The sequence below is a fragment of the Protopterus annectens genome, chromosome 1.part1, assembly GCF_019279795.1.
Source record: "Protopterus annectens isolate FY-2018-M chromosome 1.part1, PAN1.0, whole genome shotgun sequence".
In the NCBI taxonomy this organism is placed as follows: domain Eukaryota; kingdom Metazoa; phylum Chordata; order Ceratodontiformes; family Protopteridae; genus Protopterus; species Protopterus annectens.
The window spans coordinates 120,158,627-120,175,504 of record NC_056726.1 but is presented as its reverse complement, the minus strand read 5'-3'; the positions used below and the strand labels follow the sequence as shown (position 1 = coordinate 120,175,504).

General features: G+C 37.3%; 1 protein-coding gene across 1 annotated transcript in view; it reads right to left on the bottom strand.

Moving 5' to 3' along the window:
• Nucleotides 1–16,878, bottom strand: part of LOC122814238 (dynein axonemal heavy chain 5-like) — a 3,525,594-nt gene that overhangs the window by 972,043 nt on the left and 2,536,673 nt on the right. Inside the window, exon 84 of the mRNA XM_044086840.1 lies at nucleotides 16,012–16,105. Coding sequence (XP_043942775.1) covers nucleotides 16,012–16,105 — 94 coding nt within the window. The remainder of the gene's footprint in view (nucleotides 1–16,011; nucleotides 16,106–16,878) is intronic.

Below are 16,878 nucleotides of genomic sequence, written 5' to 3'. Positions count from 1 at the left end.
CACCATCCTTACACTGGAGTCTGATTGTCTATGGCCAACAGCAGGATAGTGATACTGTGGAAAAGAGTCAATTCAGGCAGCAGTTGCAGGACCTACTAAATAAAGCAGAAAAAATGAGTTGATGTTTATAATGGGGGATCTGGATGCACATATCAGGACAGACAGAGTAGGATATGAGGCCTACCTGGGTCCACATGATTGGAGCAGCAGAAATAAAGGATAGGCAATTCTAGACTTTTGTCTGGCAAATGGCTTGATGGCGGGCAGCACATGGTTCTGTAAGATACACTGTTACAAGATCATATACAAGAGTGACCAACATGCATCTCAGTTAGTCTTATTCCTGGTAAGGAAAAGGCATTGAGGTAGAGTCAGCAATTTCAAAGTCATTCCCAGTGAAAACAGTTGGGCCCACAACATAAACCATTGTTTGCCAGAGCCAGATCTTAGTCAAATGAGGCCCTAGTCATGGTAATTATGAAGTGCCCTCCCCCCACAGCATCCCTCCAGCAGCAGCCCCACCAGAAGCAGCCCCTCTGCAGCCATTAAAATAAGCCACTTCCTCGACTAATTCCCCAGTAACAATAAACACTGTTCACACCTATACGTGTACACACTATTTTCTTTTTTACTTCTACAATGATTAGAAATACTTGGACTTAATTTAAAACATTAATTTCAAATTTTATAGCACAAATTTAAAACATTAATTTCAAATTTTATAGCACAAACACTGATAGCCATTTGCTAAACAAAACAGTACGGTATTGCAGTCAAAACAAACTTGGCATGAACAGTAAATTCCTCTACTCTTGAAACTCACATTCATTAAAACAGCATTGAGACCCACATTCAAAGAAAATTCAACTGGCCAGTGGTGGATTAAGTTTACCTTCGGGCTGTTTTCAAACCACAGGCCCCTTGCACACATTTTTAGGGCATGTGCACTTTGATTCACCTTCCTGATTGTATTAAATTATAATCCTTGCATAATACAGCACCACTTGTTAGAGTTTGTTTTAAATGTGAAGTTTTGAACATATTTCTGGTAAGCAATGACAAAACTAGAGCATTTCAACCATGAGGCCACTCAAACTTCTGTCATTAAAGCCTACCAATATCCGTCCATATGCACAATTTCTGCAGAAGTAAATGTCATCTGAATAATTCCCCATTAAAAAGATCTGCAACCAATGAAGAAGTTGCTGCTAGTAAGCAACTTAACATTATAGTGTTTCATCTACAAACTCAGTGCCTGCTGCCCTTGAAGAATAAATTTCCCCATGTTACATTTAAAAAATGGTAAACTGGTAATATTGCAATAGGGAATGGCTGGCAAACTAACAGATTCATAGTTACTAGCCATCTCATCCAAAGAAGGATACAGTCAGGAGTGCAGCACCCAAATCCCCCTTTTAAAGTACACTGCAACATCAGCAATCTGTCTACATGGTGCAGGAGTCAAACCTATAACCATCTGTACCAAAAGCAAGTATGCTAGCTGTTGTGCTACTAACTGTTCTTTCAAATTCTATAGCACAAATGCTGATGATGGACATTTGCTAAACATAACAGTTGCACATTGAAAACAGACTTAGCATGAGCAACAATAAATGTCTCCTCCCTTGAAACTCACAATTCCTTGAAAATGTACCACTGTTGGCACTCTGGTAGTTGGCATATAGGATTCAGGTTCTCATCTCCTGTAATCAATGAACAAGGTTTAAGCCTGAACAAGTTAATTAACTAATCTGTCATCCAGACTCAGCAAGTTAGTTAGCCAACTTGCCATTCTTAACTAGGGCATCACACACACATGCACTCACCTACTGAAGGAATGGAATGTCTCTCTTCTCTTTCTCGTGGCAGTTCTCCATATCTGAATTTATGAAAGCACACACATGCAGAATGCATCACATGCAGAGTGCATCCTTAAAGAAGAAATGTAATTTTTTTTGTTTAAATTAAATGTTGTGGCAGCCCCCACCCCGGCCAATGTACCCCATGGCCAGCAGGCTGCTGCCTACGTCACTTAGTGCTGGATACGGCTCTGCTGGTTGCTACAGTCAGTGACAAGCAGTGGTCAGAGAAGGCTCTAAAGTCAGCAGAGCCTAGGTTGATGACCTGGAAGTTGATTGAAAAGAAAACACAAAAGCTCAAGGAAATACTCAGGGCTCTAGCACCTCAGAAAAAAAGTGAATATAGGTGGATTTGAAGAAGACTGGCAGCACCTTATCATAACATGTGTGAGGACTATAGGAGATATATATGGTTGAGCCAGGTATGGAAATAAGGTTCATAAAGAAAGCTGGTAGTAGAATGCAGTAATCCAGGAAGTCATCAAAAGAAAGAAGCAGTGCAGAAAAATGGGAGATAGAAAAGAGAGATCAAGTTAAGAAGGAATGCTGATTGGCTAACAGAGCTGTTGTAATAGCAAAAAACAAGGCATCAGAGGAACTCAACCAGTTTCTGGAAAGGAACTCCGCAGCTAGTACCAAGAAACTCTAGAAAGATAAAGAATATAGTCATCAGACACCCTTCATAAAGGATGCCAGCAACAACCTGCTCAGCAGTCCATAGGACATCAAAGGCAGATGGACGGGATACTACTAGCAGCATCTGAATAAAGAAAACACCACAGAAGCTGTACTGCCCAGACACAGCCTACACTTAAAGAGAATGAGAAGTCCACCCTAGAGGAAGTAAAAACAACGTCAGGGCCAGTTTATATTTGGGTTCCAAAATCAGGGTTTATTTTTGAATTTGGTGTTGTATTTCATTTGGAGGGGGATGGATGCATCTGTTCAGCTATTCACATCTACATAGAATTTGGAGGTAAAGTATTCCACATAAGCAGTAAGGTCATCAGGATGGAAGTGGATGGTGAATTTAGCCAGGTTGCCACTCAGTTTCAATAGATTAGCCTTGGCATAATCTCTGAATGCTGTTGTATTGGAGGATTTTTCTGGCTTCAGTCTTAAGGTGAATGTGACTGTCATTACAATCTTACCGGGGGGTGGGGGTGGGGTGGGGGGGATAAAAAAAATGGTAGGGAGCTGAGCTGTCCCACATTTGTGAGGACCATATACAGGACTGTATTGCTTTTTGATGGTGTGTGGATTGACTAGTCCAGAGAGCTTGTATTGATGAAGTTTCCCAGTTAATGTAGGGCTAGTCTTCAAGGAGAATGGTGTTTGGCTTAATGCTTAGGCACTCCATACTAGATAATTTGGAGTTATGGACTGAGGGGGCCATAAAAGGGGTTCTATAGTTAGCCATGATGTGATGAGGTCTTTTTAATTTTAGGTCAGACATGGAGGATTTCTAGATCATTAACTTGTCTAACTAGTCTGGAGGTGAGTGTTTTTTTTTGGGCAAATATGGAGACACCACCACCTTTAGTGCCTTCATCTTGTGCAGTGGACCTGAATTTGGTGTAAGCAATGAAACCCTAACATGGAAGTATTCATTGTGTTGATACATTTAGTGAATATATGGTGAGAGGAGGTGGTTGTTAGTTTTTGTATGTGTTTTGAGGTGTATATTTATGTGCGTCTATAGTGGTATGAACAAGGCTTCATGAGTGTGTGTGTGTGTGTGTGTGTGTGTGTGTGTGTGTGTGTGTGTGTCTAGGTATCTGAAAGTATTTTTGCGAGTGTAATGTGGTACCTTTGCTAACCCAAATTATAGGCCGCTAGGGAGAACACTAGTGCAGTTATGTCTCACTGATCAGTTCATAGACATGGTAATGAGACAGTAATGAAGCATTTCTCATTACAGCTACATTTATCTATGAATGATGTGTTCTCACTGTTGCATTAATTGACATTCTACATTGGGCAATTGAGCTTGAGCTCTGAGCATTTTCGTGTATTCTACCTAAATGAAGAGAAAATAAAACCACCATGCTAGGGACAAAAATGCTTTCACTAAATGCTTTTGTCCACAGTAATAGAGACTTTTATAAGAAGAAATGTATAAAGATGAAATCCAGTACTAACTTTCTGCTGCCATCTAGTGGCTCCAAATATAACATATCTATAAAAAAAAAGCTGGTAAAATCATGGAAACCAGAAGAATATTAGGAGAGATATAATAAAAACAGAGCAATCCATATTATCTTCAACATTTCAAGGATTTAATATTCATAAACTAATGAGACTTAAGTACTCAAGTAAACCAGGACCTTTGACAGCTAGCAACCCAAGTTGCTACTGGAATAATTTCCAGTTGGTTATTAAAATCACCTGCTCTGATTTCCAAGAAAACTTCATGCGAGATATCAAATATAATTTTATTGTAAATTCTGAAATTTAATGCTGTGTTGGGATGGGATACATCATAGGTTCATAGGTTCATAGGTTGGTACTAGGCTATCGGCCCTGTGGGGGGAGGGCGCTTCATAATTACAACCCTAGCCATAACAATTCCCTGGATATTTCTTCCCACAATATTTACTTCCCTGGACCCCTGTCTAGCAGGGCGACTGACATGATCCCCGGGGTGAATTTCCTATCTCCCATCCAATCATCAAGGTTCCTTTGAAGAGGGCCAAGGAGGCATGACATATATGGGCAGTCTATTCCAGAGTATGGGGAATCTTTGGGTCAGAAACCTATCTCTCCAGCATGTTTTGTTCATTGTGATGACAAGGTTTAGATCCCTGAAGCATGTGGCTCTGAGGGATTGGGATTTCTTTAAGTGGAGCATGTCCAACAGCTCAGGGTTTGACATGGCATTGTACGTTAAGCAGAGATCGCCTCTGAGTACACGATATGCCACAAAGTATAGCTGGAGTTTTTTCAGACAGTCAGTATAGGGCATCTGCTTTAGGCCTGTGATTCTTTTAGTGAAGTATTTCTGCGGCCTTTCCAGCTGTTGCAGATGTCTTGTGAGGTACATACAAAATGGGGCATTATAGTCTATAATGAGTCAAATGAGGGATGAGTACAGTGGGGCAATGACTTCCTTTTTTCTGGATTAAAAGCCCTTAGTAATGAGGTGTGCCACACAGAAGGATTTCCTGACTGTTGTGGCAATGTGGTTATTGAAGGTGAGACCACTGTCCACCTGTGTCCCTAAGTCTCTCATCACACTTTAGGTGTTTAGTGTACTGCTACCTATGTGTTAATTCATGAGTACATGTTTTTTCCCAAAGGGGATAACTATACATTTCTTGGCATTAAGCTTGAGCCCTTGGCTCTGGCACTAAGCATCTGTTTCTGTAAGGCCCTTTTGTAGAATATCCACATCATTTGGGGATTCAATAATGGCTCCCAGTTTGCAGTCATCTGCAAACTTTGTTAGCCAGAGTCCCTTAGTGTTGGCCTGTACTTCAGAGAAGTAGATGCCAAACATTATTGCATTATTGTTTTCAATATATATATATATATATATATATATATATATATATATATATATATATATATATATATATATATATATATATATATAGTTCCACTTCATATCATTGAATTTCATTTCATCGAATTTGAAAACATCCAAACATCCAGACCAAATCGTTGAAAACCCAAATCGTCGAAAACCCATCTCATCGAATCTCAAATCATTGAAAACTAAAAAGCAACTAGAAATAACATCCCAGACACTATTTACTACATTTATGCAGGGGGGCAACCCTCCCTGCACCCCCCATGTGGGGGGCTCCGCCCCCACACCCCCCGTAATTAAATATACCAACTCCAAGGTTGCACTACAGTGGGGTTAGGAAATTACATTTTTCCCCCACTGTAGTGCAACCTTGGAGTTGGTATATTTATTTACGGGGGGGGGGGTGTGGAGGGGGGCTTGCCCCCCTGCATAAATGTAGTACTAACTCTGTGGAATGTTATTTCTAGTTGCTTTCTAGTTTTCAATGATTTGAGATTCGACGATATGGGTTTTCGACGATTTGGGTTTTCGACGATTTGGTCTCGATGTTTTGGGCTTCGATGAAATGAAATTCGATGATATGAAGTGGAACCATATATATATATATATATATATATATATATATATATATATATATATATATATTCTTCACACAGATTTTCTTTTGGCCTTCCCAACATAAAAAAAAATTCAAAAGATGAACAATTACTGCAACAGTATTACAATTAAAGTATCCAGGTGGTTCAATCGACCTGCCCATATGAACAAATATACATTAAGTTACTGATGAGTTTGCACATAGAACATTTGGTGCAGGAGTATGCCACATTTGATCCACTGGCTACCTTGCCTTTTAACAAAGGAGGCGTGGTTTTAAGAAGCTGCTGTAAATCAAAATATTTTAATGAAACCTACTTTAAATCAATGTTTTTTTTTATTTTGTCAAATAATGGCATAGTCTCGATTATCTTAGACAGCATGCCAAGTACAACCTTTCAACTGTTAATAGCTTAACAAAAAACAGAATTAAAATTCCTTTCACATTTTTTATCTTCATTCATAACATCTCCATAATTTAAAATGCATTGAAACAATTCTCCATTTTGCTAACAATGTTATTAGCTATGAATTCTGCCATATTGCTCTTGTAGCCTCTGTGAAGAGAGAAGTGTATGAGAAGGACATGTGTTTAATGAATATTCTATTTTGAAGTTCATTTCATTTCAAAATTGATTCCTAATAGTTTTACTCTGCTTTTGATGACTTATAAAAGTGCCAGTATGACCAGTGTAGAAAGTTTTATTACGGAATCTGAACTTGTGCCTAATATGACAAATATAGAGAGTGAGTCAAGAGATTCTTAGTTAATGGAAAGAATGCAAAGTTGTTAATTTTTAATTGGATAGTGGCTGTAAAATAACAGTATCAATATTGTCGATATGAGTCAAACATAATATAAAAGAATAAAACTTTTTATGCTCTGGGAGACAAGACTGTGATTGCTTTGTCTCCAAAGTACATGTGTTCTTGCAATAAAAGAGACTATTTTTTTCTGCTGAATTGTGTTGTCTGAAGTTATTTTTGGTCCTTAAAATTTCTTTCAATGAACATTTCTCACAAAATTCTGATTTCCTCTTGAAAATATGTCTCAGCAGAAAAGATTCTAGAATTTTAATGAACTGACTTTTCATGACATTTTCCTTCATACAGTCATAGCCGGCCTTAGGCATAAGCCAACTAGGTGGTCGCCTAGGGTGCCGCTCTAGATGGCCACTTTTCCAGTAATCTGGATGGTGTAGGTAGACCAGAAATAGGGCACCAGTTGAGCAAAGGCTAGCCCTGCATATAATATAGTGACAGCTATTAGCAGTTAAATAATTATCAACAAAACTGGATTTTCTATGAATTCTAGAATTAAAGGTCTTAGCCGCAGAATTAAAAAAAATATAAACACAGAAAAAGTATACTTTATCTGCTAATAGCTCCCGTAATGAAAGAAATTAATAAGTCTCTTCCATTTACCTTTTAAAAAAGTTCACAATCATTTACTGTACCATCCCAAAATAAAAATAAATTGTCAGTAATACATTCATACATTTTCACATATTTAAAAAAAAATCAAGTTTGTACAAAAATCCATGTTCCTATCAGACCAAAACAAAATTAATGAAAGAGGGGACGTTGAACCCCCCATAACTATACCCACTGTTTGCTTAAACTATGATATTTAAAACAAAAAAAAAATGTTATCCAAAATCAATACAAGCAAGAAACAAATCAAAATATCCTTATTACTTATTTTAGAAAACTTGGATAAATGCAGTCTGACAAACACAACCCCTTCTTCTTACGGCATGTACATATATTTTGATTTAATAATGACAGCAATCATCTGATTATTATTTACAATAATTCGATCCTTAGCATGCATATGTAAAACCTCCACAAGTTCTGTATAAAAGAAGGAATCTTTTTTACTACTTCTTTAATTTACATTTGCTTGAGGAAACATTGTTTTGTGAAATCAATGATCAACCTGGGATCATCTCTCACTGACCATGGATATATTCTTTCATGAATGTGTTCTAGTATCCTTTTTATGGACCAAATTTTGTATGTAACATGAAGTACATATGAAGAACTCTGATCGACCACATTTTGTATATATAATAAAAAAATCAGAAGATATTAATATTGACTTCAGATGTCTTTCAGACCGAGACATCATTAAAAGCAACATGATTCCATCTAGAACACATTTTGTGTTGTGAATCTTTACATATCACTGATGTTTCTTACTCTGTCTTTAAATTACAAGTGCAAAGTCAATAATATAATTTTTTTTAGTATTTGTTTCATACAGCTAAACACTTTTATGCAAGTGTATGTTGGTATTCTGAAATGCTGAAATGCTAAACGTTTCTCATCAGCTGTAGCCGAAATCAAACCTATGTACAGTAAGTATGCCAAACCTATATATGCCATGGACTTAAATGTATCAGGATATATGCCCTCTGACTACTTATAAGGATTTTTGCTATCCTATCAAAGTATACCAGTCCTTAAAAATGTAATGACGACCAGGACCTTGGCAGTGTGTAGACTACATTATCCCCTGATAGTTCCCCCTCTTGTATAAATCTTTATGTTTGCCTGTAATCTGTGAAACTACATAAATCCCCTACTAGTGTACTTCTCTTGTGCTATTCCTGTGTCTCCATTTTTGTAAAAGAAATGTAAATAGAGTGTTTTATCTGTGCCTCAGCCCAATCTAAACATATGTACATCTAATTTCATCTCTGAAATGGTCCGTCACTGCAATTATCCATTTTTTTTTTGTTAAACTAACAGATCTTTAACTTGGCCACCACAGTTTTCCATGAAAAAGACTGCTATTATTTCTACCCTTGCTTACCATACAGCCTTTTCCTTCCCCTACTACTCATAAAATCCAGTGCTATATGCTTGTTACTAAAGTGTCCGTGCATCATGCTGAACAACTTTAGTATTGTAAAAAGAACAATCTGCTTTCTCATACTTTTATAGCCTTACTGTTTAGTTTTCTTTTTATTACTTAAGTGGCTTAATTGGCAGATATATCACACAGTTTGCAACCTTATACCATACTGCTAAAGTCTTGTTGCTACAAGTAACCTGGATGTGTCTGAGCAGTTGTTATTTTATCAGCTGCTTACAAAAATAGATTTTTAACTGACATCACCTGCCTTGTTACACACTTTTTCTGCGCTTGCAATGTTTTTGTGGTCACTGCATTTAAATTGAATGTTTTAGTAAGTAGTATGCTCTGCTTTGATTACAAACAATAGGATATTGCTTTTCTGAGCTCTCAATGTTTATAGTTCCTTGAAAATATGGTTATCTATATTTAAAATGAACAACACTACTATTGAACTACTCCATTACAAGTGCATCCATTCAAAGAAAACATTGGCCCTACTGCTCAAAACAACCAAACCCCTTACTAAACTTACTCATCTATTCCTAGTCAATTCAGCACATGTCAAGCAAAGTGGACACATTAATTCCTATCCAGGCCCTCAATTTCCCTCTCAGCCACTGCACTCCTGCCCACCCCAGTTACTACAAACATCACACCCCACCCCACAGAAGCTCAGATCTCCTAATCCTAAACATGAATATGAGAAGCATATTAAACAAAATCCCAGAATTCCATGCAACACTTCACCAATACTCCCCAGACTTAGCTATACTAACAGAGACCTGGCTAAAATCATATATAGATAACAATGAAATTCTAACCCCTGGGTACAGCATCCTGAGAGTTATTAGAATAAACAAAAAAGATGGTGGTATTGCCATAATCTACAAAGAAAACCTCAAAATAGAAAGGTCGACTATAAACTCACCAAACCCCAATAACAGTGAAATTCTAATCTCCTTTTTTCAAATAAACCACAACAAACACATCATTGTTATAGCCATTTACATTCCCCCTATAAACACCCCTACCTCCATTGAAGAACTTCTTCACTGGTGTTCAACAACATGCACTGAAGAAACCATAATAATGGGTGATTTTTAACCTCGACTGGGCAACCATCTCCTCCAACAATCCCACCAGTTTTGTAAACCTACATGGTTTCTCCCAGTTGATCCAGTCTTCCACAAGGGTGGAGAAACACAGCAATAAACAATTGATACTTGACTAGGTTCTCACCAACAAACCCTCCCTCTACCCTCAACATTGTTGTCTACCTGGCAACCTAAGTGATCACCTACTCACTTACTTATATAGGCGGTGGAACATCCCCCCAAAAAACATTGTCTGCAAATACGTTCATAGCAAAAAAAAAAATTTTACAAGAAGTCTTTAATACCCTAATACAAAACTGTAACTGGTTACCACTAAAACACCTTTTGCTAGACTTAGCTGCTAGACATAGCCATACAATATTTCAATGAAAAATCACCCAAATCTTAAACAGCATCGCTCCCCTTAGACAAATCAATATCAAATCTAAACAGATATCATGGCTCAGTAACAACACCATAAAACTCCTGAAACTAAGAGACAAAACATGGACCCAATACCAAGAGACAACAAATGAGTTGATTCTCCTTAGATATTGCCAAATGCACAACCTTGCAAAAAAAAAGTTTGACAAGACAAAAAACCCTACCACACAACTTTGCAAGATAAACATCACAATAACCCCCAGAAGTTTTGGAAAGCCATCAAACAATTACTAAAACCAGGTCATAACACTACCCCATACCCATCCACAACAGAAACTACCATAAACATTGCATCCCAGTTCAACTCTCATTTTATTAATTCTATCCTATCACTTGTAAAAACAGAATCTGTTGCTCTACTATCCATACCTACAAACACTATAGGCAACCTTAACTCCTTTACTATAAAACCAATCCAAACGAATATCGTAAACTCCTGTCCAAACTAAAGCTATCATCACTGGCAGCTGGCTAGCTTCCCAATGAATTCCACAAAATAGCATCTGCTACCATCTCCTACCTCATATCTATACTAATTAATAGAGCTATAACAGAACAGTATATCCCTAAGCTGCGGAAAGTCTTTTACATCATCCCACTGCATAAGGGTGGCACATCCAGAGATTTCACAAACTACTGTCCAATAGCTATACTTCCCCCTACAGCAAAAATCCTTGAAAAATGCATCCATGCACAACTACTCGACTACCTAACAAAAAATAACCTCCTAGCCACATCCCAGGATGACTTTAGACCCAAACACAGCACCATTACCACACTAGCCAATTTTACCAACTTAATCAACCAAATCAGAAATTCTGAACAACTTGCATACACCATCTTTCTCGATATGTCCAAAGCTTTTGATACAGTTTCACATCAGAAACTCCTCAATGAGCTAGCCTCCTTAAACCTTTCCTAGGCAGCCCTTCACTGGTTTCAAAGCTACCTCTCTGACAGACAACAGGCATTGAAGTGACATGACGAACTCTCCCCTCTACTGCCAGTCTCTGTTGGTGTACCACAAGGGTTCATACTCGGACCACTACTATTCATCATTTTCACCAACAAACTCCACTCAGCTTCCAAATATGCAACCACAGTCCAATATGCAGATGACTCCTCCCTTATATGCACAGCTCACTCTTTTCCAGAACTCCTTCATACCACACAAAAAGCCTTTCTTGACACTGAAAAATTCCTCTCCAACTCCCAAATTAGCCTTAACCCTAACAAAACTAAACTCATGCTCTTCACTGATGAAAAAAATACACTATCTACATCCAACCTTCATTATCCACTCCTCTAATAACACTAAAATAGAGCCAGTTGAATACACCAAGCTCCTTGGTGTTACCATTGACAACCATCTTAGATTTGATAAACATCTAATCACTACTATCAAAAAAATACACATCAAACTAGGCTGTTGCTATCGGGTCAAACCTTTCCTCATGAACACCACCTGAAAATCCATAGCCAACACCCATTTACTCTCCTCCCTTCTTTATGCCTCACCTATTTTCAATAATCTTAGGAAAACAGACTTAAATAAGCTGAAATCATGCTACAACAAAATAGCAAAGTTTGCCACTGGCCTCCCAAGCAGATCACACCCCTGCAACTCTCTGCACTAACTAGAATGTCTGGAACTCCCAAACCTACTAACTTTCAACCAACTAAATTTCACACATGATGGTATTCATCATCCTAGCAACTGCCCAGCTCTAAAAGACCTTATCCATCTCTATATTAGCAAATGATCCCTAAGGACAACTGACAAACTTCTTCTAGAAGTAACCAAGTCCAACAATTACTGCGGAGACTCCCTGATATCAAACTAGATATCCAATATCTGGAACTTCTTACCCCAAACAATTATCAACACCAACAACATGTTAAAGTTTAAAACACTACTGAAAGAACACATCACCAACAAATGGCTCTGCTCCTGTACTAACCCTGGATGACCTATTCTTCTTCTCCTAGCTCCATTTTCACCCTCTTTCTCACATTAGCCCTTATGAATTTCTCCAATAGCTTTTCCCCCTCTCTCCTCTTTTTTTACTTCTGTCCCACCCACTGTACCCTTCCTATACTCCCCCCTACCATCTTTCTCTTTCTATTAACAACAACCTCCCTTAGTTTACTATACCCGCTCTACAGTAATATTTCTAGTCTATTACTAGACTCCACTGCAGTATTACTATATAGCTCATATTTGTAACCATGTTGTCTCACACTGACAGTTTCCCCTTCCCTATCATGTCATATTGCATGTCTCCTCTATTCTGTCTGCTACCACTGTTTACTAGGAAAGACCTTGCTACCTACCTGCAAGACCCAAAGGGAGGAAAAATGGTTCATTCCTTGTTTACTTGAACATTTTTTTGCTACTCATCAAAACTCTAACTATGCCTTCTAAGTTGTAACTCTAACAGATATTGCACATTTGAGATTTTTGTTGTTGTTGTGCTACCAATGCTGTATCTACCTGAGACATTTTGATTGCAAGCTTTTATAATGTGGAGTATGTCTCCATAACTTGTATATATACTTTGTACTGTTATTAGAAATGTTATGTTTATCTGTGTGTACCTATGCTGTATTAGATTGTGATACTTTATTGTTTGTTCTTGTTAATGTGGAGCTGATTTCCTTTTTTTGTGCTATGATGCTTTTCTCCCTGGGTCTCCACTGAAAGGAGGCTCTTTTTCAGCCCAGTGGACAATCCCAGTAAACAAACATAAAAATAAAATAAAGTATGTTTAATATACAAAGTTTAAATGTCATAGTATTTGTTTTACATACAATAAAGACTTTTTATTATTCCAAAACATGCACACTGATTAAACAGACCAATCAGCATGATAACTGTAAATCCAGCCTTCCTTATGGAAAACAGTTCCATAGCTGTCCACAGGGATATTTACTGTCTTTGGCATAGCTACCAAACTCAGGGATCACAAGTGCTCTTTAAATGAAGTTGTTATGAGGGCTAGCTGCCAATCAAAAAGTTGGGCTGTAAAGCACTTTGCAGGCATAGTTATCTGTTCATAGTGAAAAAAGAAAACGACTGGTCTTGGTCATACCACTCAATCTTTTAGAACAAGAAATGTGAACAAAGCCAAAAATCACAGACACATTTACATTTTTGTTCTTACAAAATTTAAAATGTGGTTAAACCGATTTTATAGTAGTAAGTTTTTTTCTGAAGGATTTAAAGTCTGAAACCTAAATACATGTTGTTATTTAGTGACTTCAATCCACAATGATGTGCCAGAAAACCACAGATTTTTTGAGGAACAGACCAAAAATATAGACAAAAATCTGGACAGTTTAGAGGTAGGCTTTAGATGCCAAGAGTACAGTTGTAAGAATATGGCATCCTGACACATTTAAAAAAGTAGTAAAAGAAACAGGTATTATGCAAGCATTTGCAAGTAAATGCAGAACGCATGCAAAGTGCATGTTTCACATGCCTACAAAAAAAGAAGTCAGAGAAGAACATTAAAATCCATTTATACAATGACATTATTAAAAAAAGGTAAACAATTCCTTTTTTAAACTATGTCATTGTACAGTACCAATAATCCACTCCTGTGTGTGGGTTTCTCAGGATATACCCACAGCTGGCTCTTAGTCCCCTGGTTCCACTCTCATTGTCAAACCAAACCAGCTGTGGGTAAATCCTAAGATACCCACACCCAGTCATGGATAATTGTTACATAATAAGATTCTTTGCCTTGACAAATAAAAATCTCCTGGCATAACTCTAGTAAAAATGATAGCTCTAGATCATCTCTTTTCATCAGCTTTGCTCCCCCAGTGACTAAATAATTTAATTAGGCATTAATTTCTAGATAGCTAATTACATTAAACCTAGAAAAACATATTTTAATTGCTCTTATGCTACTTCAATATTTCACAAATAGGAGACCAAAACAGAAGAGAAACCCAAGCAGTTTTATGTCTCCAGTCTTCCCAGCTCTGAGGTGAACTGTATTCATCTACTATGACAGCAATATAAGCATTCTTTTTAGACCATACATCTAACCACAAACATGACACACCGGAGATGGTTGTGTTAACAGCTGCCATGGCCAAATTAGTAGAACTGAATTTGTACCTTATAGAATTTATGGACAATTCTGCAGTAAAGCCCAAAGTCATTGACAATATTCACTCTGGGATGCTGTTGTGAGCCATAGGATAAATGACAACATCTAAGAAATCACTAGCCCATCTAGAAGCTAAAATAAGAAGAATTGGAAATTAAAGTATTTGATCTTAAATATCAAGCCCAGAGAAAATAGTACCATTTAGCTGGCATTATAGAATGGGTGTTGAATGACTACTCAGGCTTCATTAAAACCTCAGTGCAGGGCTGGCTTAGCTGCTGAAAAAATTGTAACTGAAAGGGCTAACTGGAATTTAGGAACCACACAGACTAACTTCACATCACCTCGGCAATTACTGTTCTGTTTTCAGTTCTATGTCTTAGGAGAACACGTCTTTAGCCATCTCTAGAAACTGGGGAAAATGATGTATTAATGCATTTACTGTAAGGAGAACTTTGAGAAAACCCCAGAAGGCACAGAGTGTCTTTATTCCAATATGTCATCACTTCAGGCCACTTAAACTAAATTTATGTTGAGCTGGAGTACATCCCTCAAGATACGTATCTACTACAGGTGCTCATGTGCTAGAAGCTTGTGACAGACTTGCTGACTGTCACTTGTTCAAAAAATCAAGTGCTCTAACTCCCATTAGCCCCATCGTTTGTAACTATGTAGCCCTAACTCTAACCCTAAAACTCCCAACCAATGCCCAACCTAAGTCGTCACTCCCTTCCTCTAAAACTCTGCTCCCCCTTCCCCTCCCAAAAAGTCTCCAAACACTCCCTAAATTTAAAGCTACAATCTCCCTCCCTAAACTTGAATTTCCCAATCACACCCTAATTCTAAAGTCCTTTCCCAGTCCCTAACTCTAAAAATCCAGCTATCTCAATGATGGCCCCTCTTGGTTAACCCTCACCCTGGTGATAGTGAATGAATCGTTTGACTGGCTGAGAGGGGGCTGATGACTGACAGACAAAGGGGACACAAATAATGAAAATAAATTAATACAACAAACAAAGACTAATCCCATCTATCTGTTGGTCTAGCTTTGCATTTATTTATTGTAAGCTTAATATCTAGTAAGCCACTAAGATACGTTCTCCTTAAAGGGCAGTATAAGAGCTCAAAGTGATGAAGTTAATTTGAAGATGGGATAATGGGATTACAGTTGATCTCTTCATGTTAAACTGTCACTGCAATCTTTAGCTTTATAAAAATTAAATATTTGTACGACACTATGCTGGGACATACTTTAGGACAATGGTCACATGGTGATAATAAAAATGTTCCAAGCACCAGAACAGGCTGAATATCCAAAAATAATGTACTGCATGTCCAAAAGGTTAAATGTAGTAATATCAACTTTTAAAAGATGCTGACATCACTTCAATAGTTTATACTTCTGTGCTTTTGTCCCAGGTCATAAACAAAAAAGGACATATGGACTAACCCACGTGTCTTGTTACTAAACAGACAAATAAATAAACGCTCACTCACTTACTTTTGTATAACTTCTGTGAACTTGCCACTGTCAGTGATGTAACCTTGCAGGCTCTTCCATTTAAGGCGGTCAGCTTTGTCTTTGGAATCTTTTCCTTTAACAGTGAGAAAGAACACTTGATTTAGAAGCCACATTTCAGCACCTCATTGCTAATAACACAGTTTCTAAGCCACTGGCATTGTAAAATATACAGTTATGATTATCTCACCAATAGCGCAAATGTACAGACAAAATCTGCCAATTTCTTTTGAATGTTTCATCACTATAATACATATGTACAGATAGTTATAAACTATAGTAGGGAATGGGATCCAGAAATAATAACACTTTTATCTGCTAGAGTGTTCTGGTTTACAATTTGACTACTTTGAAAAAAATCATAGAATGCACGCAGAAAGACAAACTATAACTCTCTTCATAATTTAACTCATTTAAGGTAGTTTAAGTAGTTTTGGAGACTTCCAGTACAACTTGAGTTATAGTTTGGAAAAGAACCAACTCATTGAGCTTATTCAGAATTCTGTGAGAATAAGTGATTTGAAATCCAGAAACATTTAATATTCTTTCTATTACTCCTTCAGTGATAAATACTGCCACTTTTTCAGCATAGCTTTATAAATCTAAACATAGTAGAATGTTTCTAACTACAAACATGATATTCTAATGCAGCAACAATTATAACAGCCATGTGAATATTACTGTATATATAAATATACACATATATATATATATATATATATATATATATATATATATATATGTGTGTGTGTATTATATAGGGATCTATGTCAAAACATAATAGCGAGACAACTTCATTAAATGAATGAAATCCCAGAATGGCGTATTTCACCTCTGGGAAACTAACCA